The sequence below is a fragment of the Balaenoptera physalus genome (assembly GCF_965194825.1).
Source record: "Balaenoptera physalus genome assembly, chromosome: 16".
NCBI classification, from domain to species: Eukaryota; Metazoa; Chordata; class Mammalia; order Artiodactyla; family Balaenopteridae; genus Balaenoptera; species Balaenoptera physalus.
In genome coordinates, this window is record NC_138898.1 from 15,405,073 (window position 1) to 15,429,014 (window position 23,942).

The following is a 23,942-nucleotide window of genomic DNA, read 5'->3' on the forward strand; positions in this document are numbered from 1 at the left end:
AATTTGATTTATGTCACAGGTTGTCTGGCAAACCAGTAGGGAAAAGAGAGTGTTTTCAATAAATGGCACTGGGACAAATAGCCACATCCCTATCCCTATTTTTAGAAAAGAAGAAGAAAGAAGAGAAACTTGATCACTATATCTCATCACATGCAAAATCGGTTCCAAATGGGTTGTAGACAATAAAACAGGCAAAACCATAAAGATTTTAGAATGTAATACAGGATAGTATTTTCATGACCTCAGTGCAGAGAAAGATTTTTTAAAGAGGACACAAAAATACTAACTATAAAGAAGATTGATGAGTTTGACTACAATAAAATTTAAAATTCTGTGCTCAACATCATTAATCATTGGAGAAATGCAAATCAAAACTACAATGAGATATCATCTCACACCGGTCAGAATGGCCATCATCAAAAAATCTACAAACAATAAATGTTGGAGAAGGTGTGGAGAAAAGGGAACCCTCTTGCACTGTTGGTGGGAATGTAAATTGATACAGCCACTATGGAGAACAGTATGGAGGTTCCTTAAAAAACTAAAAATAGAACTACCATACGACCCAGCAATCCCACTACTGGGCATATACCCTGAGAAAACCATAATTCAAAAAGAGTCATGTACCACAATATTCATTGCAGCTCTATTTACAATAGCCAGGACATGGAAACCACCTAAGTGTCCATTGACAGATGAATGGATAAAGAAGATGTGGCACATATATACAATGGAATATTACTCCGCCATAAAAAGAAACGAAATTGAGTTATTTGTAATGAGGTGGATGAACCTAGAGTCTGTCATACAGAGTGAAGTAAGTCAGAAAGAGAAAAACAAATACCGTATGCTAACACATATATATGGAATCTAAAAAACAACAACAAAAAAATGGTCATGAAGAACCTAGGGGCAAGATGGGAATAAAGACGCAGACCTACTAGAGAATGGACTTGAGGATACGGGGAGGGGGAAGGGTAAGCTGGGACAAAGTGAGAGAGTGGCATGGACATATATACCTTACCAAACGTAAAATAGCTAGCTAGTGGGAAGCAGCCACATAGCACAGGGAGATCAGCTCGGTGCTTTGTGACCACCTAGAGGGGTGGGATAGGGAGGGAGACGCAAGAGGGAAGAGATATGGGGATATATGTATATGCATAACTGATTCACTTTGTTATAAAGCAGAAACTAACACACCATTGTAAAGCAATTATACTCCAATAAAGATGTTAAAAAAAAAACCCAAGCAGCCAAAATAAATTAAATAAATAAATAAATTTATTAAAAAAAAAAGCACATGCACATACATGTTCTTATCGGCACTATTTATAGTAGCCAGTGCAAATGTCCATCGGTGGGTGAATAGACAAAATGTTGTGTATCCTTATGATGGAATATTGTTCAGCCATAAAAAGGAGTAAAATACTGATACATGCTCTGACATGGATAAAGAAGCCAGACACAAAAGGTCATGTATGGTATGACTGCATTTATATGAAATATCCAGAATAGCTAAATCCAGAGATGGAACACAGACTGGAGGTGGCCAGGGGCTGGGGGTGGGGGAATTACTGCTTAATGGTAAGGGGGTTTCCTTTGGAGTGATGGAAATGTTTGGGAACTAGATAGAGGTGGCAGTTACATAACACTGTGAATGTAGTAAATGATACTGAATTGTTCACTTTAAATGATTGGCTGAAAAAAATAAATAAATAAGGCTCTTTCTTGTCACTCCCTCCTCCCCCCCAAAAAAAATTAAAATTCTGTTTAACAAAAGATACTGTTAGGAAAAGGAAAAGGTGAACTACTAGTTCACCGGATACTCCCTGCTTTTCTGACCCTGGGGAAGCTGGGGCAGATGAAGGAGATTGCTGCTACCTAAGGGGAAGTGAAGGCTTCCAGGTACCAAAGAGGTCTAGATTGGACAGTTTAGGAGGACTCCAAGCCCCCATTTCATGGGAGCAGCACTTACTTCAGGGACAGAATGTCCAGACTGTCCTGTCCTGTCCTTTTCTGTCCCACCCCACCCTAGCACTGCCCTAGCACTCCCAGAGCCTAACTTTTCTTAGGTTGTGGACAGATGCCAACAGATCAAATTTTTCCCATGAAATGTGGGTCCATGCCCTTGGAGATCCGACTCCTATTACCTAGTGTATTTCTGGGAAATTGCAAATTCATGTGCATATGTGGGTTTTCACTTATGACTGCATGTGTGTTTCTATGTGCCTGTTGTGTCTTTGTGGCACACCTGCTTGCTACTCAAGGCATGGTCCACAGACCAGCAGCGGTGGCGTACCAGAGAGCTGGAGAAATACAGCATCTCTGGCCCCACCTAAGACCTACTGAATCAGGATATGCATTTTATGATTCTCGTGCACAGTCAAGTTTGACAGGTCTGGCAAACCTGTTTGTATCTGCCCAGGAGAGCTTATACTTTGTTTAGGAGAGAGGGTCAGTACTCATAGGATGGGTGCATTGGATTGCAAGTCTGTATGTTTACAAGCTCACCTATGCGTGTCTTTACATGTGTGATGAGGGGAGTATTTCCCGAGGGCCGACTATATTCCAGGCACCCTGTAAATTCTTAACACAATCATTTGTATCCTCTGTCTCGTTTGATTTTGTTGAAGGCCTTGGGAGAAGCAGAGAGTAGGGATGATTTGTGCTGAAAGCCTTAAAAATATCCAAATGCTTTGACTCGATACATTCCACCTCTAGGCATCTGACCCAGCAGAGAAATCTGAATTAAAGAAAAAATGATTCATGCACAAGGACTTACATATACACATAATCTCTAAAAGAAACCAAGAACTGGAAATGACTGGTTTGTCCAGTGGAGTTACAGAAATGATGCCAAAGCCTTGAAGTGGATAACAATGTAGTCATTAGCTGAGTTCAGCAAAACACTTGTTTCCTGAGTGGCCTTTCCCAGCCAAGTGCATGTTGTACCTGAGGTTGATAGAGCTGACGCCCCTGCTCTCACGAAGGTCAAGATATTGATGCAGTTTGTATGACATCGGGAAATTGTGTTATAACGTAAACCAGAAAAGAGGATATGAAATTACATATACAGTGTAATTACAGTCAAGGGAAAAACGCACTTGAATCAGAAAGAACAAGCCACACCTTCCCTCTAGGCAAAGCGTGGGGAGGAGGCAAGAGGCCCGCCTGAGACCTCGGGCGCGCCTGGACACGTGGTCCTGTGAAAACCTTGGCTTGTCTTCTGTATAAAGTGTTTCTTATTCCCCATAGATTGCAAGAGCCACAGTTCAAAAGGAACAAAAGGGCTGCTTTGTGAAATAACGTCAATACTTGGCTGGGAGGATGGCTTTGCAAATTACGGGCAGTTTCGGAAAATGTTTCTCTTTGTGTAGATTTAGACTGTACACGATCTGAGAATTGTTTATCCTTCAGTCTGTCTCTCATCTCATCCACCCAATATTCACCTGACCTGCGGACAAATAAAGAAAATTATCTGCAATTCACAGCAGGTGTACTAACCATGTTGTGTCAATGCCCCCTCTGGATTATTTTGGGAAACATGGAATGCCAAAGACCTCACCAGACCATCCTGCTGTATTATTCCCTTACCTCCAGCAAGGGTTACTCCAGACTAAGGACCCCAGGCTCAGGGAAATACAGTCCAGCCCATGCATCACCTTGCATCAGGGGGAGGAGGCCAAGCCCCGAAAGGAGATAAACTCCTAGGTTACACACATGCTGAAGAAGCGGTGATAGGGTTTTTTTTTCTACTTCTCCAATTTTTTGACAATGATCACTTTTAAAAAATGAAACTCTTATCAATGAGTTTAAAAATATTTGAGTCCAGAAATTCCTTGTTTCTCCAGTTCTTCTTTTAAAGACTTAACGTTTTTAGACCAGTTTCAGGTTCACAGCAAAATTAACGAGGTAGAGAGATTTCCCATACACCCCCTGCCACGACACATGCATAGTCTCCCCTATTACCAACATCCCTCACCAGAGTGGTGCACCTGTTACAGTCAATGAACCTACACTGACACATCATAATCACCCAAAGTCCATCATTTACAGTAGGGTTCCCTCCTGGTGTCGTACATTCTATGGGTTTGGACAAATGTATAAAGACATATATCCATCATTATAATATCATACAGAGTATTCACTGCCCTAAAAATCCTCTGTGCTCTGCCTATTCATCTCCCCCTTCCCAATCTCTGGCAACCACTGATCTTTTTACTGTCTCTGTAGTTTTGCTTTTTCCAGAATGTCATATAGCTGGAATGACACAGCATTTAGCCTTTTCAGATTGGCTTCCTTCATTTAGTAATTCATATGTGTTTAAGTTTCCTCCATGTCTTTCCATGGCTTGATACCTTATTTCTTTTTAGAGCCAAATAATATTCCATTGTCTGGATGCACCACTATTTATTTATCCATTCGCTTACTGAAGAACATTTTGGTTGCGTGCAAGTTTTGGCAATTATGAATAAAGCTGTTATACACATCTGTGTGCAGTTTTTTGTGTAGACATATGTTTCCTACTCCTTTGGGTAAATGCCAAAGAGCATGATTGCTGGATTGTGTGGTAAGTGTATGTTTAGTTTTGTGAGAAACTACCAAATTGTCTTCCAAAGTGGCTGTACAATTTTGCATTCCCACCAGTGATGTATGGGAGTTCCTGTTGCTCCACATCCTTGTCAGCATTTGGTGTTGTCAGTGTTCCAGATTTTGTTCATTCTAGTAGGTGTGTAGTGGTATCTCACTGTTTTTCCTAGTTGCATTTCCCTGATGACCTGCGAGGTGGAGCATCTTTTTATATGCTTATTTGCCATCTGTCTTCTTTGGTGAGGTGTCTGTTAAGGTCTTTGGCCCATTTTTAATTTTATTTTTTTTTGAATTTAAATTTATGTATTTATCTTTGGCTGCTTTGGGTCTTTGTTGCTGCGTGCGGGCTTTCTCTAGTTACTGCGAGCAGGGGCTACTCTTCCTTGCGGTACACAGGCTTCTCATTGTGGTGGCTTCTCTTGTTGTGGAGCACAGGCTCTAGGCGCGCGGGCTTCAGTAGTTGTGGTGCACGGGCTTAGTTGCCCTGAGGCATGTGAGATCGTCCCAGACCAGGGCTCGAACTCATGTCCCCTGCACTGGCAGGCGAATTCTTAACCACTGTGCCACCAGGGAAGTCCGGCACATTTTTTTTTTTTTTTTTTTTTTTTAATTTATTTTTGGCTGTGTTGGGTCTTCGTTTCTGTGCAAGGGCTTTCTCCAGTTGCGGCGAGCGGGGGCCACTCTTCATCGCGGGGCGCGGGCCTCTCACTGTCGCGGCCTCTCTTGTTGCGGAGCACAGGCTCCAGACGCGCAGGCTCAGTAGTTGTGGCTCACGGGCGTAGCTGCTCCGCGGCATGTGGGATCTTCCCGGACCGGGGCACGAACCCGTGTCCCCTGCATTGGCAGGCGGATTCCCAAGCACTGCGCCACCAGGGAAGCCCCGGCACATTTTTAAAGTGAGTTGCTTGTTTATTTTCTTATTGTTGAGTTTTAAGAGTCTTTTGTTTATTTTGGATAACAGTCCTTTATCATGGGTGTTTTTTTGCAAACATTTGTTCCCAGCCTGTGGCTTGTCTTCTCATTCTCATAACATTGTCTTTTGCAGAGCAGTTTTTCATATTAATAATTTTTTTTGGCAATGATTATCTTGTATAATCTTCCTTAGGTCACATTTCCTGGGAAACGGCCTTAGGGGCAGATGTTTATGCGTAGGAGGTTTTCTGGGGAGTATTCTGAGAAGCAACACCTGCGAGAAGTAAGAGGAACACAGCTGGGGAGAAGAAGAAGTGGAATTGTGATTCATTGCAGCAAAGGCTCAGCCAGTCCCCTGGGGAGCTCTGGAGCTGGGAGGGTCCTTCAGAGGTGCCCCTAATCAAACTATGGAGCTGAGCCTTTGTACCCCAACATCAGCCAGTCTGTGGATACAGGTTGCCCCTGGGAATGGGGTGTAACCTTGGTTGAAACAGCTCACTATGGCCCAGGGAAATTCCCAGGGAGGCACTCAGCTCTCAGTGTCAGCAGCCAGCAACACCCCAGCAACTGATGGCATGAGTGCCTTCATCCTAAAGGGATCTGACAGCCCACTACAGTATCCACTATGTAATCTGAAAAAAAGTAAACTCGAAATAAAGAAAAAGAATATGGGGCTTGGAGATAAAGATATTGAGATCTACCAGTGACTTACTCTATGATCTTGGGCACATCTTTTCTTTGGGCCCATCTTTTCTTTGGGCCTAAGTTTTCCCATCTGTACACTGAGACGGTGTTATTAGACTCATTGGGACCCTCATAAGTCACAATCACCAGGTAAGGAGGTGCCCTGGAAGCTGACCACAACAGCTGGAGAAGATGAGGCTGAAAGATAAAGAGGGGAACCTGTAGACACAGAGAGTTCATCAAACTCAACGACGTGGCCCATCCCACTGGGGCTTTCCCTCAAAGGTGCTTCTATGAATCATTAATTTGTAAAACAGCAGAACAAAGTGGAATCTTAAAGATCAACTGGATCATCCGTTTATTATACAAAGGAGTCAAGGAACATGGCCAATGTCACAGAATGAGTCAGCAGCAAAATTGGGAATCAACCTCTATTCCCGAAACCTGCTCAAGTGCTTTCTCAACACCCACATTGCCTGTTCTTTGAGAGACTGAGTCAAGGCTTGTTTTGGTTCGAAGTAAGAGATACCCCCTCAAGCTAACTTCCCTGAAAGAAGAGCTATTTGAAGAGTCAGGATGAAAGAAAATCCCCCCATCCCCCAATCTTCTTAAAAAGGGAGAAACCAAGGGACTAGGAAGAAGCGATTTGAGCACAGAACTCCGTCAGTCAGTGAAGGATGGGTTCAAAACTTACCAAGAGGATTGGAAGGGCAGACGCTCTTTTAAAACAATAAGGCAGAATTCGCTCAGCCGCGGGCTCCGGAGCTGAGCCGAGCGCCTGGCGGCCGCCCAGGCCCCACGACCCTCGGCAGCCGCCCATGCCCGCCGCGCCCTGGGCCCGCGGCCCTTCCCAGCGCTGCGCTGCGCCGCCGGGCCCGGCGGGGGCGGGGCCGGGGCTGGGCTGGCGAGGCCGGGCCGGGCCGCAGGGCGGCCGCGGGGATGCGGGGCTGGCGGAGGAACCTCGCGCTCTGCCTGCAGCGGCTGCCGGACGAAGACTATCAGCACTGTGAAGGCTTGGTTCTGTTTGTGGCTGTACCTCCCAGCCTGACATACAGAAGGCACTTAATGAAACATTTGTTGAGGGACTTCCCTGGTGATGCAGTGGTTAGGAATCCGCCTACCAATGCTAGGGGACATGGGTTCGAGCCCTGGTCCAGGAGGATCCCACATGCCGCAGACCAACTAAGCCCGTGCACTACAACTACTGAAGCCCGTGCGCCTAGAGCCCGTGCAACAAGAGAAGCCCCCGCAGTGAGGAGCCTGCACACCACAACGAAGAGTAGCCCCCGCTCGACACAACTAGAGAAACCTGCGCGCAGCAACGAAGACCCAACGCAGCCAAAAATAAATAAATAAATAAAATAATTTTTTCAAAAACCAAAAAAAAAAAAATAAGGCAGAATTAATGGACCACGTGCGATAAGATTGGATTCCTCCATATAGACCTTGGGAGGGTCTCAGAGAAAAATTAACTTTGTCGTCCAAATATTTGATTTTAGATAAGCTAGTTGACAATAAGTTCTAGCCAGAGTGGAAGACTGCTGGGAGACCTTACTATTCACAAGAGCTTTTTGATTCTTCTCATTCTCAGCACCATGTCTCAGTTCCTTCCCCGGGAAGGCTGAGCCCGGGGTTCCTCCCTTTCAATTTCTACAGAGACCAAAGCCTCTAACTTCTTTAGGAGATGCCCAAGATATGGGCATAGACCTGGGAGTCTAATTGTTCTTTGTACAGATATTAAAACAGCACACCCCCGTTGAAACAATCTCCCTCTCTTTCCCACTCTTAATTTCAGAGCCTTTTAAACATTCTTCAGGGCTTCCCATAAATATCTCCTGCTGCAAACCATTAGCTTTCACCTTTCTCCAATTTAAGAATTTGATTTCCAGTTCTATATTGTAGCCAGTGGGTACAAATGATTTCTAGTTTCACCCGAGATGGTTTTTGAGTTTTCGTTTTTTGCTCTCCATGTTGTTGGGTGTGGCTTTTGGAAGAAAAAAAAGAGAAAGGTTTTTTTGTTTGTTTGTTTTGGTTTTTTTGAGAAAGATTTGTTTTATCCTAGAAGTACCTAGAGTGGGGACATTATATATTCATTTTGTTTTCAAGTATTAAATCCATGTTTTATTAATTAATTTTTTATTAGAGAATAGTTGATTTACAATGTTGTGTTAGTTTCTGCTGTACAGCAAAGTCAGTTATATCAATACATACACATATATCCACTCTTTTTTAGATTCTATTCCCATATAGGTCTTTACAGAGTATTGAATAGAGTTCCCTGTGCTATACAGTAGGTCCTTATTAGTTATCTATTTTATATACAGTAGTGTGTATATGTCAGTCCCAACCTCCCAACTTATCCCTCCCCCGCCCTTTCCCCCTTGGTAACCGTAAGTTTGTTTCCTACATCTGTGACTCAATTTCTGTTTTGTAAATAAGTTTGTTTGCACCCTTTTCTTAGATTCCACATATAAGCGATATCATATGATATTTGTCTTTGTCTGACTTACTTCACTCAGTATGACAATCTCTAGGTCCATCCATGTTGCTGCAAATGGCATTATTTCGTTCAAGCCTTAAATCTTGAAGATAAATCATCACTTTCCATAGTCAGCACTACCAGTCCCATTTTTAATTCCTCTTCTATGAAGGAAGGCATCATCCTGCATTTGGTGCGTATTCTTTGGTATATACCCATAACCAGCTTGATATTTTATGTGTAATTTTAAAGTGTATATGAATACTTCATAGTACACATTTACAATAAGTTTTCTGTGATATGTCTCCATGGTGATTCACATAAATTTATTTTCATTTTTCTATAGCATAGCAAGCATATCAAAGTACGAAAATTTAACCATTTCACAAATGAGAGCCATCTTGACTGGTCTCGATTTCTGACTCTTTGGAACAATCTTATACTAAACATCCTAATACATGTATTAGGTTCCCATTGGCAGGTATTTTGTCTTTCCTATGTCAATGGAAGGAAAATTGCTAAATGATAGCTTATATGAATTTTCAGTTTTATTAGGCATAACCAAATCACTCTTCTAAGTGGTTGTACCAATTTACACTTCCATCAGCAAACTATTAAGAGTCTCTGAGTGTTTATATTGTAGACTTTTAATTCTTGCCATTCTGACCAATGAAAAATGGTGATTGGTTGTTTTAATTGGCTTTTTCCTTGTAACTAGTGAGGATGAACCTCTTTATATGTCTATATACCATCCGTTATAATAATAATCTCTTATTTGATTGTCCATTCTATTCATAGTTCATTTATTCTAAGAGGTACGTTGTTTTTCTTACTTATTTGTAAAAATTCTTCACGTATTTTTCATTCTATTTATTTGTCTGTGATAATCATTCCAAATATTTACTTCTAAGCTATCATTTATCTTTCAACTCTTGTGTTTGTCAGTTTTGATACTGATGTCATCAAATTTAACCAGTCATTTTCTTAACTCCTTGTGCCTTGCTTACCCTGAGGTAAGTCTAGCATTTATTGAACCCCTAGTATGTGACAATCACTGAGCTATTCCTTTCACATGTTATCACCTCTAATCCTCATAATTTTATGAAATTGGCATTGTAGTCATCATTTCCATGTTATAGATGACAAAACTAAGGCTCAGTGGAACAGTCATTGCCCAAAATTACAGAGCCAGTAACCTATGGATGCAGGATTTAAACCCATATCTGCTTAGATCCAAAACACTTTCTTTTTTCTACTTTATAGGTTTTGGGAGAAATCCCGCACATGCAGATATTTTATTCTTCATCTCACACCTCATATCCTAGACCAGACTCAATGAGTCAAGGAAGATAGAAATGCAGAGAAAACCTGGGACATTTATTTATTTACTAATCAGCAGACATTTCCTGTCGTGTGCCAAGCTTCACGTTGGATGCTGGGGATACATAGATAAAACAGGCCAAATCTTGGCCCCCAAGGAGGTATTGGTCACAAAACCACATCTTCACCAAGGTGCTCTCATTTTTTTCCAGGCTTGGGGGGAAAAGGAAATCCCCAGACCACACAGACCAGGAAGTGGTAATCTTTTCAGACTGGCCCGGATGAATCTGTGGAAAGAAAATAAAGCAGAGCCTCAGCGCAGGAACAATTTAAGTGACCCTTATATCCTTCCTACCAAGAGGGTCCTTCTGCCACCAGGCCCTAAGTCCTTTGGGATACGTAAAGAGAGAGCATGGTGCTGGGATAGTCGAAACAGTGCCAGTCTTTGATCTAGGAATCAAGAAAAGAATCCAGGCTTTTCACTGGCTCTCTGCTGCAGTCTTCCCTCTGGTAAAATCAGGGCATTGGGCCAGATCTACATCTATGCATCTTACTAGACTTTCCTTTGGTTCCAGATAACCCAGCCAATCGAAGCCATAACCATAGCAACACTCTCTCAATGCACACAGCACTTTAAGTCTTAAAAAGCACTTTTACATTTAGTATCTCAGTAGATATAATTGTGTCCATTTTACAGATGGGGAAACTGAGGCTAAGAAAGATACAGTCAGTTGCTCATAGTCACACAGTCAGTCAGAGGCAGAGATGATATTAAAAGATAGAACCTTTGCCCCTTGTAACATGCTCCTTCCTCCTGGCTTATTCCAAGAAGCCTTCCTTCCCAAGACCCAGCATTACCTGTCACAGGCGCCCCCTTCCACTTCTTGTCTAAGGAACTCTAAGGGGTGAAGGGTGTTGAAGGGCAGAGGATCTGCTTGGGGGAGGGGGCAGTATTGGGAGACCTCAAACATCCTCCTTCACAAGCAAGGGCACCAGGAGGTTGAGACCATATTAGGATACAGGGGGATGTGGATCTTGCGAGGTCTTCTCCTTATCTTTAACTGGCTGTACACATGAATTCCTACACAGCCCCCTGCAACACTGGAGACCCTTCGGGCAGTGGCTGTCATTCAGGCAGTCGTTTATGGGGGTTGGGTCTCTTACACTGGCCAGTAACCACTGGACACTTCCCAGGAGTGAACTTAACTGGTAAAAACAAAGTCACAACTCAGAGGCTTCACTCCTTAGCACATCACCCAAACTCCCAACCCCATCTCCACCCTGTGCGTGGAAATCAGTTCTTCCCCAACCTCAGGACCAAAACTGAGGCTGGTGTATATCCTAAAGGAGACTCCTTCCCACCAAGGGGACCCTAACCAGTGTTGTATGTGTCTGACAGACAGACTGATTCATTATCTGATTGGCCAGCTAGCTGACTGGCTCACGAACTGACCCACTGTCTCCCTGAGAATACAGAGCTGGGGGTGGAGGATCCCTGGCTCGGTCCCAGCCTCCATCCCAGTTCAGAGGAGCGCTCTCTACTTCCTCAGGATGCGTATCCTCAAGTTCAAATCTCCTTGGTCCCGGTTTCCAGGACTCTACTTCCTCACCTGGATTTGACATGTATACAGGATCCATGCATTTGCGGCCACAATAGTCGTAGCAACATTTTTGCCTTCTCGGACACTGCCAGTCATTCTGGCATTCAGAGGGTGCACATCTAAGGGACTTCACAGAACGGTCGAAGAAGGGGCAGATTCCAGGTTTATATGAGCCTGAAAGGTAAGAACAAAGGAGGAAGAAGAAGCTGATGCTGAGTCATGACCACAATCCTGGAGAAGGAATCAGCTTCCCAGGAGAGGAGAGAAAACCTAACCTAGGTGGCTGACCCCAAAGGAATAAAGGGAACTGTTAGGATTCCAGTTTCAAGGCAGGTGTGGGGCAGTGCCTAGCTCAGCCAACCACTCAGCCAAGAGGGAGTCAATGGCACAAGAAAGAAGGTATAGATGGTGGTGTGTTACTAGATGCTTTAAGAGGGAGACTTTGTAGAGTTTGCCAATTTCCATGGTGTAAATATTCCCATCATGGCTAATTTCAAGCTACCAATGTGACATCAACTAGCTCGCAAAAGTCTTGAAGATTTCATAATCAGCCATTGCAGGTCAGTATAGGCCAGCTCCAGTAAATGCTGACTAGAGCTTATGGTCAGGTATCCCTTTCCCCGGGTTTGCCTGGGAGGGAGGCAGCACAGGACAGTGATAACGGGAGAGGCCACTCATCAGAGATTAAATAAAAGAGAACAGATCTACTGAGAAGAAGATAGAGAAAGAGAGAGTGACTGTTAAAATAAGAAACATTAAGAGAAAAAGAGACCAATTTGGAAAATTAAAAACGATAGTGACCAAAATCATGTGACAGAGAAAAAAAACCCAAACAAAACAGTAAAGAAGGAGCTATAGAGAAAGAAAAATAAGAAATACAGGGGCTGGGGTAAACAAGTCCATCTGGTGGAAGGTAAATTTCTGGATGTGCAGAAACTCCCTTAGTTGAAGTCCTCAGAGAGATGCTTGAAATTAGGGGCAATAGGCCCGACCATTGGAACAGTGGCTTCAAGGTCAGCCCCCAGGCTAAAAGGAAGAGGCTATTCCCACTCTGAGCTCTCACTGACTCAGGCACCTGGGTATGGCCTGAGAGAGTCCAACTCACCTCCGAAACCACCTTCCACAGCCCAGGGCATCAGGAATCCAAAGGCAAATATCACCAGGAAGACGGTAAGGCTGCTGGGCTTCATCCTGAGGGCAGGTGGAGCTGTGGTGGCCCGTGCTGGCTTCACCCTTTATACCCACTCCTATGCGTGTGGTCCCGCCAGAATTGCCCCGAGCCTTCCCAGCTGCTATTTCATAAGCCCGACATTCAGGTGAGGACAGTGACCACGTCATCCCCAGTGTTGCTGGCTCTTTTCTGCCCTTAGGCAAGAGTGTGAGGCCTAGGAAGGGAAATGTAGGACTTGGAGGGGGAGGTGTCACCAGGCTGCTCAGGAAGCCATTCAGGAACAAGCTAGAGGACCTGAACCACCCACCTTTAGGGTGGAGTAGGGGAGGGGGCAAAGAGGGCAGAACAGAGCATTACAAAGGAGATTCGTAGGGTCTTCCCTGGTGGCGCAGTTGTTAAGAATCCACCTGCCAATGCAGGGGACACGGGTTCGAGCCCTGGTCTGGGAAGATCCCACATGCTGCAGAGCAACTAAGCCTGTGCGCCACAGCTACTGAAGCCCACGTGCCTAGAGCCCGTGCTCTGCAACAAGAGAAGCCACCGCAATGAGAAGCCCAAGCACCGCAATGAAGAGTAACCCCCGCTCGCCACAACTAGAGAAAGCCCGCGCAGCAACGAAGACCCAACGCAGCCAAAGATAAAATAAATAAATTAAAAAAAAAAAAAAAAAAGGAGTTTCTTAGAAACCTGAAGCAATCAGCTAGCTGGGGCCTGTCTAAGTGCCCTGACTTTCCCACGCTCTGGGACTCTTGGGCGTTGCCACATTTGTTGCCAGATTACCCAGCGTCACTCTCTTCCCTGAATGGCAGGTGACACTTTCTCTTGCTTTCTCCTGACGCTTTCTCTTGCTTTCTCCTGTTTCGATGTAATACCTGCAGTGCCAGTCACACACAGAATCCTTGCTGAATGACAGGTGAAGAGGGGACAGCAAGCAAAACCTCTTTGGGCCTCAGCCTTCCCAGCTGTGAAGGGGGAATAATAGTAACTGACTAGATCACAGAGGGGGACTTGAGTTGAAAAGGGTGGAAGGACATTGAAGTGTGAACACACTACCCCTTAGCACTGTGGTTGGAAGTGAAATTGATGTGAAGCCAATCACATTTAAGCCACATTTCCTGAGATAAACCAACAGGGCTCTTCTCAGCAGTCAGCTGAATAGTAAGTTAAAAAAGGAGTGTCAGTTAACATGCTCAAAAAATTTTCCCACACCCTAGAATTACCCCCACTGCTTTTTCATGATTATAATGGACATTTATTGGACGTTGGCTACATGGCGAGAAATTCATATGGGACAATTCTAAACAGCAAAAGAAAGCCTATTAAGATGAAACCAAGGAAAAAATGCATGAAATACAGAAAATAGAATGTAGGAGAGGAAAAGAAGAGAGCCCCCATGATGATGGTGACAGAAGATGCCAGCATGACAGCTGAGTGCCAGAAATACAGACAGAACAAACTAGAGGTTACCAGTGGGGAGAAGGGAGGGGGGAGGGGCAATATAAGGGTAGGGGACTAAGAGGTACAAACTATTGTGCATAAAGTAAACTACAGGGATATACTGTACAACATGGGGAATATAGCCAATATTTTACAATAACTATAAATGAAGTATAACCTTAAAAATAGTGAATCACTATATTATACACCTGTAAATTATATAATATTGTACATCAACGCTACTTCAACAACAAAAAAATATTTTTAAGAAATTTAAGGAGAAAAAATAAAAGCATTACAAATTTGCTATTTAAAAAAGAAAAAAAAGGGACTTCCCTGGTGGCGCAGTGGTTGAGAGTCCGCCTGCCAATACAGGGGACACAGGTTCGAGCCCTGGTCTGGGAGGATCCCACATGCCGCGGAGTGGTTGGGCCCGTGCGCCACAACTACTGGAGCCCGCGTGCCACAGCTACTGGGGCCCGCGAGCCTGGAGCCCATGCTCCGCAGCGGCAGGGGCCCACGTGCTGCGGTGAGGGTTGGTCCCTGCTTGCTGCAACTGGAGGGGGCCCGCGCACAGCAACGAAGACCCAGTGCAGCCAAAAATAAATAAATAAATAAGAAAAAAAATACAGAGCTACCAGCCCAGATTGGAGGGGGTTAGAGGGCTCCAGTAAATTCATCTTCTGGAAGGTGAAATTAATAGAACATCTATGAATATGATATAAATACACACACATATGAATACATGGAGGGGCGATTTGGGCGATTTGTGGTTGAATAGGCAATACGTACATAGAAAACCAAGCAAACGCAAAACCAGACAATTTTTTCACATCAGAGAAAATTCAAAAGCTGTGCCAGAAGGGAAAAGTAGTTTGGTTTACTACATAGTTCAACTGTAACAAGTGTTTACATAGTCGTAATACTGTAAACAGTAGTGCTGATCAAATCACAATTATCATATAACACTGATGGGAGGGAGGGGAGTGGAAGTGCTGGAGGTGTAGGGAGCAAAGAGGTGGACAAAAATCTCGTTTTCAGTCATGGGAAGTCAATGGATTATATCTAAAACTGAAAAGTCGAGATGTAACATTATTATTACAACGATGAATATTACTTAGAGACAGGGAGACAAGTGTCAAGATGATAAACTAAAAGCGGTCTCCTCTAGGGGGAGGGTGGTGGTAAGCAGCCTCTATGCTTCACAACATGCTTTGTAAACTACGTGACTCTTTAGTCTATCTGCATGTATAACTTTGACAAAAATGAAAAGTATTTAAAAAGAGAGCCTGTTAACTCACATAGCTCCCCATGAAGATGTACAATCACCCAGGTAAAGCACTAAGCATTATTCTTCTCACAATAGGGTTCTTTTATATGAAAGACTCTCTGAATTGGGAGCCCTTGGTGGCCTGTCTTTTCACTTATTTAGCAGTGTTTTCTCAAAGAGCAGAAGTTTTAAATTTTGATGACAGCCCACTCAATATTTTCTTCATCATGCTTTTGGTGTTATATCTGAGAAATTATTGCATAACCCAGGGTCGCAAAGATTTTCTCCTTATGTTTTCTTCTGCAGGTTTTATAGTTTTACTTTTTGCATGTATGTCTGTGATCCATTTTGAGTTAGTTTTTGCAAATGATGTGGAAGTATGGATCAAGGTGCATATTTGGTATAGGGAAGCCCAACTGTTCTGGCATCATTTGTTAAAAAGACTATTATTTCTCCAATGAATTCCCTTTGCACTTCTGTCAACAGTCAATTGGCTACGTATGCGTGAATCTATTTCTGCACTGTCTATTGATCTATGTGTGTATCCTTTTGTCAATACCACAATGTCTTCATTACTGTAGTGCTGTGGACTGAATGTTTGTGTTCCCTCAAAATTCCTGTGTTGAAGCCCTAACCCCCAATGTTGTGGTATCAGGAACTGGGGCCTTTGGGAGGTGATGAGGTCATGAGGGTAGAGCCCTTATGGTGCATTTATAAGAAGAGATATGAGAGAGATGATCCTTCTCCCTCTGGCAGGATACAGCAAGAAGGTGGCCATCTACAAACCAGGAAGAGGAATCTCACCAGACACCAAATCTGCTGGTGCCTTGAGTTTGGACTTCCCAGGCTCCAGAACAGTGAGAGATAAGTTTCTGTTCTTTAATCCAGCCAGTTTATGTTATTTTTTTATAGCAGTCTGAGTGGATTAAGACATGTAGCTTTACGGTAAATTTTTCTTTTTTTTTTTTTTTTAACATTTTTTAGCAATAAAGTATTCTTTAATTAAGGTCTTGATTTCAGCCAAAAATTTTGGCTATTGTTGATGATTAGATTTTATAGCTAACCCTTCTGTGCCCTGTCCATAGTCCCAGGGCACTCTCCACTCCAGTACATGCCAGTGGCATCTACTATAATCCTGCGATACTCTGCCTGAGGGGTTTCAGGGAGCAGCTGTCAGCAAATGACAGATTGGAGTTGGAGGATAAATACCTCCTCTTTCTCACCCAGGGTGGGAAATTCTAAGGCAGGTTCTATAAAATCTTCCAGAGTTTTCCAACAGGATGAGCCCCAGTTGCCCACAGCAGTAAACTTCTCAGCACTGCACACTTTTTGGCTTCCATCCATTCCCCATCTCACAAACCCATTCTCTGAAAAATGCTTCTGGATCACTTCCCAAGTAAATTATTTGTCCTCAAATTATTGCCTCAGGGTCTGCTTCCAGGAGAACTCAACCAAAGATATATCCCAGCATCTAGCTCAGTAACAGGCATGTGTAGACTGCAATTGTCGTCAGAAGGAGGATGATTTCTATACAGTTCGGGAACCTGACATATGGTATGTGTTGAATGAATGAAACAATAAATGATCCATTGAGTGAACCCATGAAGGAAGCGCTATTAGCCACGCTCCAATCCCTCCCTCCCAGTTCATGCTAGTCCTTGGGGACAGTCATCTGTGTCCAGATTTTTACAGTGTTCCTTGCACACATTTGGAAAAGGTTCTCTGAAATATTCCAACAATCTCTAAGGGGAATGGAGGACCACTTCGCCACGAGGCTGGCTACTTGAGATAGTGGTCTCATGCCAACAAGTTGGTGGTGGGCAGCAGGGCTGAAACCTGCCAAATTGGGCCAAAAGGTAGAGATTGGGAAACATGGTGACAACAAGGGAGGATCACATCAACCACACCCTCTCTCTACCCGTCATCTAATGGATGACAACTGTGGCCATCAGAGCTCCTCCCATCAGAAATGAGCTTCACAGGTGAATTTCTTCCTGCAGGGGTTTTTCCCTCTCCAGCTCTTCCCAGATGTATCTTTTGAAATTTACATAAGGTTGGAATGCCCTCTCAAACATCCCCACAATTCTGTTGAGTCCGTAGATATAAACTTGTACAATGTTATGCCATTGAGACTTCGCAATTGTTTGTTAATGCAGCACGAAGTACATGATTTTGTGTGTGCTTGGATATGTATTTGGTCTCATATAATCATGTATGCAAACTGAAATAAGATATCCATTTTCAGATATCAGATTGACAAGAGTTTTAAAGTCTGACAATATATTATTAAGCTGTGGGGAAACAGAGACATATATTGCTGGCAGAAGGGAAAATCGGTTCATCCACTTGGCAGAATTGCTTGTTTTTTTCTACAAGAACAACCTAGCCTTGCCAAAAGGAAAAACCTAAAAAAGCAATTTGAATTCTAAGTATTGTCAGGGAGGAAGAAAGTTTTCTCTACCCTTTCTAGGTTCTTCCGTCTAGTCTATGAATTAAATTGACATGAGGCAGGTTAACAGGTGAAAATCAAACAAAAGCTTAATAACACGTATACATGGGAAAGACCCAGGAAAACTGAGTAACTCGCCAGAATGACTGAAGCCCTCACCTTAAATACCATCTTCAGCTAAAGACAAAGGAGGAAGGATGTTGGGGACAGCAGTTTGGAACTTCAAAGAGGAGGAAGGCAATTCATATGGAGATGGAAAAGCAAATGTTTGGTAAACAAATGTTTGCTGGGCCATACAGAAATAATGGACACATAGAGGAATTTTAAAAAACAGACTTTGCTAGGTTCCTTCCTGTCTACACACCTAGTTCATACTACAGTTTTCTCTGGTGATAGCTCCCTTCCTGGAACAGGTCCTCTATCTACATTTCTTTTATTTATTTTTAAATTTTTATTTATTTACTTATTTAGTTGATTTACAATGTTGTGTCAGTTTTGAGTGTGCATCAAAGTAATGATTTAGTTATGCATGTATCTATGTCTATTCTTTTTCAGATTCTTTTCCCTTATAGGCTATTACAAAATATTGAGTATAGTTCCCTGTGCTATACAGTAGGTCCTTGTTGGTTATCTATTTTATATATAGTAGTGTGCAAATGTTAATTCCAAACTCCTAATTTATCCCTCCCCCTCTTTTCCCTTTGGTAACCATAAGTTTGTTTTCTATGTCTGTGGATCTATTTCTGTTTTGTATATACGTTCATTTGTATCATTTTTTTAAAGATGTGGTATATATATATATATATATATATATATATATATATATATATATATATAATGGAATACTACTCAGCTATAAAAAATAATGAAATAATGCCATTTGCAGCAACATGGATGGACCTAGAGATTATCATACTAAGTGAAGTAAGCCAGACAAAGACAAATATCATATGATATTGCTTATATGTGGAATCTAAAAAAAAATGATATCCACATGTCTTTTAGGCAATTAGAGGGAAGGTCAAAGGTTCTTCCTGAGTCTTTTGGGCCTTAAAAATAATGAGCCTAAATTAATCCTCATGCCAAAGAGGCACAATTTGTGGTGGCAAATTTTGCTTGCCTACAGTACATATAGCTTAGGGGAAGAGCATGCCCACTGGTACTAGGATTCATGCTACAGGAGAGAGGCTCTATGTTAACACCCACTCCCAGCTACCAGGGCAGACTCTATGAATCACAGATGCTGGGTATGTAGAGAGAACCATGTGCTTTTATCCATTCTCTGATCAAAACACATTTTCTGTGCTCAGCTCTTTTTGGGTGCCAGGGATACACAAAAGACCAGGCACAAAGGAAGTATTCATGGTAGAACCAAGGCTTCGGTTTGGAACGCCCGGTGTTACAGGTTTCGTAGGGGTGGACTCCCTGGATCACTCATACCAGGAATCCTCAGCTTCACCACATGGGCAATAATCCGCCTGCAGAAAGAACATTCGATCAGAGCTTCCACCGTGGGACAGCCACCTTACCTCCAGACCCTCCACCTTAAGGGGGACCTCTGGCCGTCAAGTTCCAAGACCACTTGGGGCAGGAAAGAAGAGGCACGAGGTGGCAAAATGAAAGGATCCCTGGTCTTGGGGTCAATCCTAGCTATTCACTGACTCAGGATTCTCATCAGGAAAGTCAGGACACTGGCTGGAGGAGTCTTGAGGGGCCCCCAACTCTGGTGGTGCTGCTGGGCTTTAATCACCCAGAACCCAGAGGAGGAAATCAGCGCCCACGGCGCTTTATGGATGACAAAGCCCTGTGTAGGATATCATACTGATGAATGTGATCATGTCCATTTTGCAGAGGGAAAAACTGAGGTTCAAAGAGATCCAGTCATCCTCCATAATCATACTGTAAACAAGAAGCAGTTTTTATTCCAATTCAAGGTTCCTGTGCCCTGGACCACAGCTGCCTGCTTCTTTTCCAGTCCAAGATGACCTTCCTTCCAGGGCCTTCGGAGGGGTCTGGGAGAAAGCACCGTGCCAGGTAACCCTGTGGGAAACCTTGCCTGGGGCAAGGGTGGTGTTAATTGCAGGTAGGCCTTGCAAAGGCTCTGCCAGAAATAACTAGGCAGGCAGCCCCTCCCCATAGGTCTTTGGTACCGGAATGCTGAGGCCAGCTGGATAGAAGGACTTTGATCTGAGCTTGGACTTCCTCCTTACCCTCTATGGGGTAAACACATTGCTTGCCTACACACGACCTTGCAACATTTAGAAACACTTCTGCACTGGCTGTTGTTGACATTCATCTCAGCAGGAGGACCTTCTGCAGTTGCTTTGCACCACAAGACACCTTCCAACCTTCTCCTTAACTGACAGCAGGGCTGCAGGTTATAGTCTGGAAGCTACCTCCTGACCCATCAAAGCTACTCTCTCTTCCAGGGCTCATACCAAAAATGTCTGGGATGGGAGCACTGCCCCAGGTGACTGGCTGCGTTGAACACCGTTGGTGCCGTGACCAGGTTCCTTCAATACCTTTGATTGTCTCTGTATGGCTATGACCCAGATTAGTGTTTTGCTGCTAAGGACTCACTCTGAGACTTTGTCCAGAGGAAGAACCAAAAATGCCTGGGACTTTATGTGATCTTTCCTCAGCTCCTAGGCAATGTCTGACCAGTATGGGAGTACACAATCCCTGTTTTTAATGCTTCAAAGATCCCTGTGGGATCAGGCTGAGGCTGGGACTTCCTCTGAAATCATGCCATTGCTTGGCTTCTTCCCCTCATCCCCTTACAAGTTTCTCCTGGGTGCTCTTGAGCCCTTGGCTTAAATTTGCTTCTAGGAGAACACACCTGAGATGTTGACTCTGTGGGGGCTCTTGTTGAAGGACTGGGAGTGGGGATGATACTGAAGGACAGGGAAGCCTAGCAGAGGGAAAAGGGCAGAGAGCCCCTTCCTGTGGGTCTGGACCAAGTGGAAGATGGACTGGGGACGTTGCAATAAGCCTGGATCTCCTCTTTAGCTTTCATGAGGGAACACACATGTGCCCATACCTGCCCTTGTGGCCCTCGAGGTTATTACCCTGGCACTAACTGCTCTTCTTACATTGGTGAAGCGGATAGAGTCCCTGCCCTTGCCAGACACTCCTGGGCATTTCCCAGGCTCCGCCTCAACTGGACAAGGCAGAGGTGCAGTTTACAGGAGGTCCTGGTCCCCTCATGCTGCAAAACCCCAGCCCTGGGTCTGTGCTTTAACAAAGAATTCAACCCTTTCCACATCTCAGACCCCAAACGGAGGTCCACACACCTCCTGAAAGAGCAACTGATTCCTCCAGGGTCCCCGCAAGCAGTGCTGGTAGCTGGTGGCATGTGGCACTGACAGACAGATTGTCTAAATGACTGACTGGGTCACCAACTGACTAACCCCCAACTGAAGTGGACACCTAGATCCAGCGGGAACTACTTTTTCTGGGCAGGACCTTCTCTTTGGAATCTGAGATGTCTATAGAATCCCCAAGTGATGCAACAGAGGCCAGGGCGGTGTCTCTTCTCCCTGGGCACTGCCCATCATATGGCATCACTGGGGAGGAACCTGCAGACGATTATTGCCCGTGTAGTGAAGCTGAGGATTCCTGGTATGAGTGATGCAGGGAGTCCATTGTCACAGCTCCTAATTTTTCTTCAGTTGTCAAATCTCTCTCTGCCCCCCTTTTACAAGGATACTTGTGATGACATTTAGGTTCATCCAGATTATACAGGATAATCTTCCCATATCAATAATCAATATCCTTAATTTGACCACATCTGCAAAGTTCCTTTTGCCATATAAGGGAACATTCACAGCTTCCATAGATTAGGATGTGAGCATCTTTGGGAGCCATTATTCAGCCCATTAATTATTTCCATTTTGTTTTCTATGAGACGCCTCTCCAGGAGTGTTCCATTCTTTTGCTCCAGTTTTGGGGTTTTCTTTGCCATGATCCTGGCAATTATTATCTTGGCTCTTTTCCTGTATTATTCCTGGATTTCATATCTCTCTCCCTCTCTCTCTTTGTTGTTACATCGTGCATTTTATTGGAGCACATTCTCCAGTAGATTCCTGAGGAATGGTACATAGGAAGAAAATATTTTGAGACTTTGCACTTTGGGAAACATCTGTATTTTACCTTCACACTTGGTTGATATTTTGGCTTAGAATAAGATTATAAATAATTTCACTCAAAATTTTGAGAATATTGCTTTTGTTCTGATTTCCAGTGTTCGTACTGAGAAGTCAAATGCCATCCTGATTCCCCATCCTTTGAATGTGATGTGACTCTCTCTTTCTCACCCATCTCATAGCTTATAGAATCTTCTCTTTATCCTTGATGTTCTGTTTCACAATGATTAGCCTTAATGTAGGTGGTTTTTGTTTTGTTTTGTTTTGTTTTGTTTTATGTTTGTGAACTGGGTACTCACTAAGCATTTCAATTCTGGGATGTTTTATAATTTCTTTAATAATTTTACCGCCACCATTTTTTTGATTCCTTTTCAGAAAATTTCGTTAGCCAGATTTGATCTTAATGATTGATTCTCTAAATTTCTTATTTTTCCATCTTATTTCCATCTCGCTAACTTGTAATTCTAGTCTCTGAATGGTTTCCTCATATTTATTTTCCCCCACTCTTTTTAGAATTTTTAACTTCATCTGTCATTATTCTTATTCTTTGATTGTCCTTTTTAAAAACTATCATTCATGTTGCAGCAGTATCTCTTCTCCTCTGTTCCCTGCACAACCTCTGGTTCCTCTGGTCCTTTGTAACTCAATGTTTTTATCTCTTTTGTGTTACAAGTGTTGTCAATTGCATCGTAAACTTTAGCATCTGCCCTACTTAACAGCCTGTACCAAAATTTTGATTGGAAGCTTTGTATGCATGGCAGAGGTTCATCAAATGGTAAGCTTCACTATAGGAAAACGGGATCACAAGTCAGTTTTTAAAGTTTAGAATCTCCTGTCTCCTGCAGGGGCATTAGAGGTATAGCAAGGATAGTAAGGGTCAGGGAGAGTGATGTCCTAGGAGATAACTGCCCCATACACAGACAATCAAAAAAATCCAATTTGACTTCCTGCCTAAAACTAAGTTCCCCTAATTCCTGAGTCTTTTCAGATTCTGTAGGAAGACTTAGCTTTCTTCCCATTGTTGTCTCCCTGTATAGAATGTAAGGTTTGACCTTCTTCCTATTGGTGAAGTTAATTCCTATTCTTCTCTCCACATTGCTTTTTAAACATCAGGTGCCAAGAACTAAATTAATCATAATCCTTAGTTTGTGACCCACTATCATAGGTTCCATGCATGCTCAAATATAAAAATACACCACAGATTAAAGATACAAGACATATACTACACACAGTAAATGTAATATTATAACAGAGCCAAGAGTGAATATGTTTATCATAAAAATAAATGTAAATGGATCAAGCTCATCTATTAGAAAAGCATTTTTAGATTGCCTCACAAAACAAAACCTAACTTCATATTGTATAAGAGATATCTTTAAAAAAGTGATTTAGAAAGTCTACAAATAAAGGGCTAGGTAAAGATATAACAGATGGAGGTGGATGTTGTGATCTCAATATCAGACAGGGTAAAATTCAGGAATAAAAGGATTATTTGAAATAAAGAAGACACATGCTAGCAGACACAATTAACAAAGAAGAATATCCGTTGTTAATATCCATGCAAGAAATAAAACAAGCACCTTAATAAAACAGAAACCATTGCAAGTGCAAGAAGAAGTAGAAACACTCTAAAAATAAGAATTCAAATATACACTCACATCAAGACAGTAAAGATGCAGAAGTTCTAAACAACATAATTAATTAAGTAATCTTATAGATATACATTGCATTTTGAACACTGGTAACAGAAACTATACCTGCTTCTCAAGCACCTGTGAACCTGAATAAAGGAAACCTCATTTTAAATGGAGTCAGGAGGCCAGAAGGGGGAAGCCCTCACACACTCCCACTAGAGGTCAATTATACACCTCAACAGGAAGAGAT

The 23,942-nt window shown here is 43.0% G+C and overlaps 1 protein-coding gene and 2 long non-coding RNA genes across 3 annotated transcripts; 1 reads left to right on the forward strand and 2 right to left on the reverse strand.

Moving 5' to 3' along the window:
- Positions 1-1,289: 1,289 nt before the first annotated feature.
- Positions 1,290-6,329, reverse strand: LOC309645388. The gene is made up of 2 exons (XR_014254855.1): positions 6,215-6,329; positions 1,290-5,800 (listed from the first exon to the last, which is right to left on the reverse strand). It is a non-coding gene; the product is annotated as an uncharacterized lncRNA (long non-coding RNA).
- A 507-nt stretch (positions 6,330-6,836) lies between these two features.
- On the forward strand, positions 6,837-10,154 carry LOC309645394. Its single transcript, XR_014254861.1, has 2 exons — positions 6,837-6,921; positions 7,583-10,154. It is a non-coding gene; the product is annotated as an uncharacterized lncRNA (long non-coding RNA).
- A 29-nt stretch (positions 10,155-10,183) lies between these two features.
- Positions 10,184-12,848, reverse strand: LOC309645364 (antileukoproteinase-like). The gene is made up of 3 exons (XM_082430438.1): positions 12,692-12,848; positions 11,596-11,760; positions 10,184-10,272 (listed from the first exon to the last, which is right to left on the reverse strand). The coding sequence occupies exons 1-3, from the start codon at positions 12,774-12,776 to the stop codon at positions 10,253-10,255; spliced, it is 270 nt and encodes an 89-aa protein (XP_082286564.1). The 5' UTR covers positions 12,777-12,848; the 3' UTR covers positions 10,184-10,252.
- Between the last annotated feature and the right edge of the window lie 11,094 nt (positions 12,849-23,942).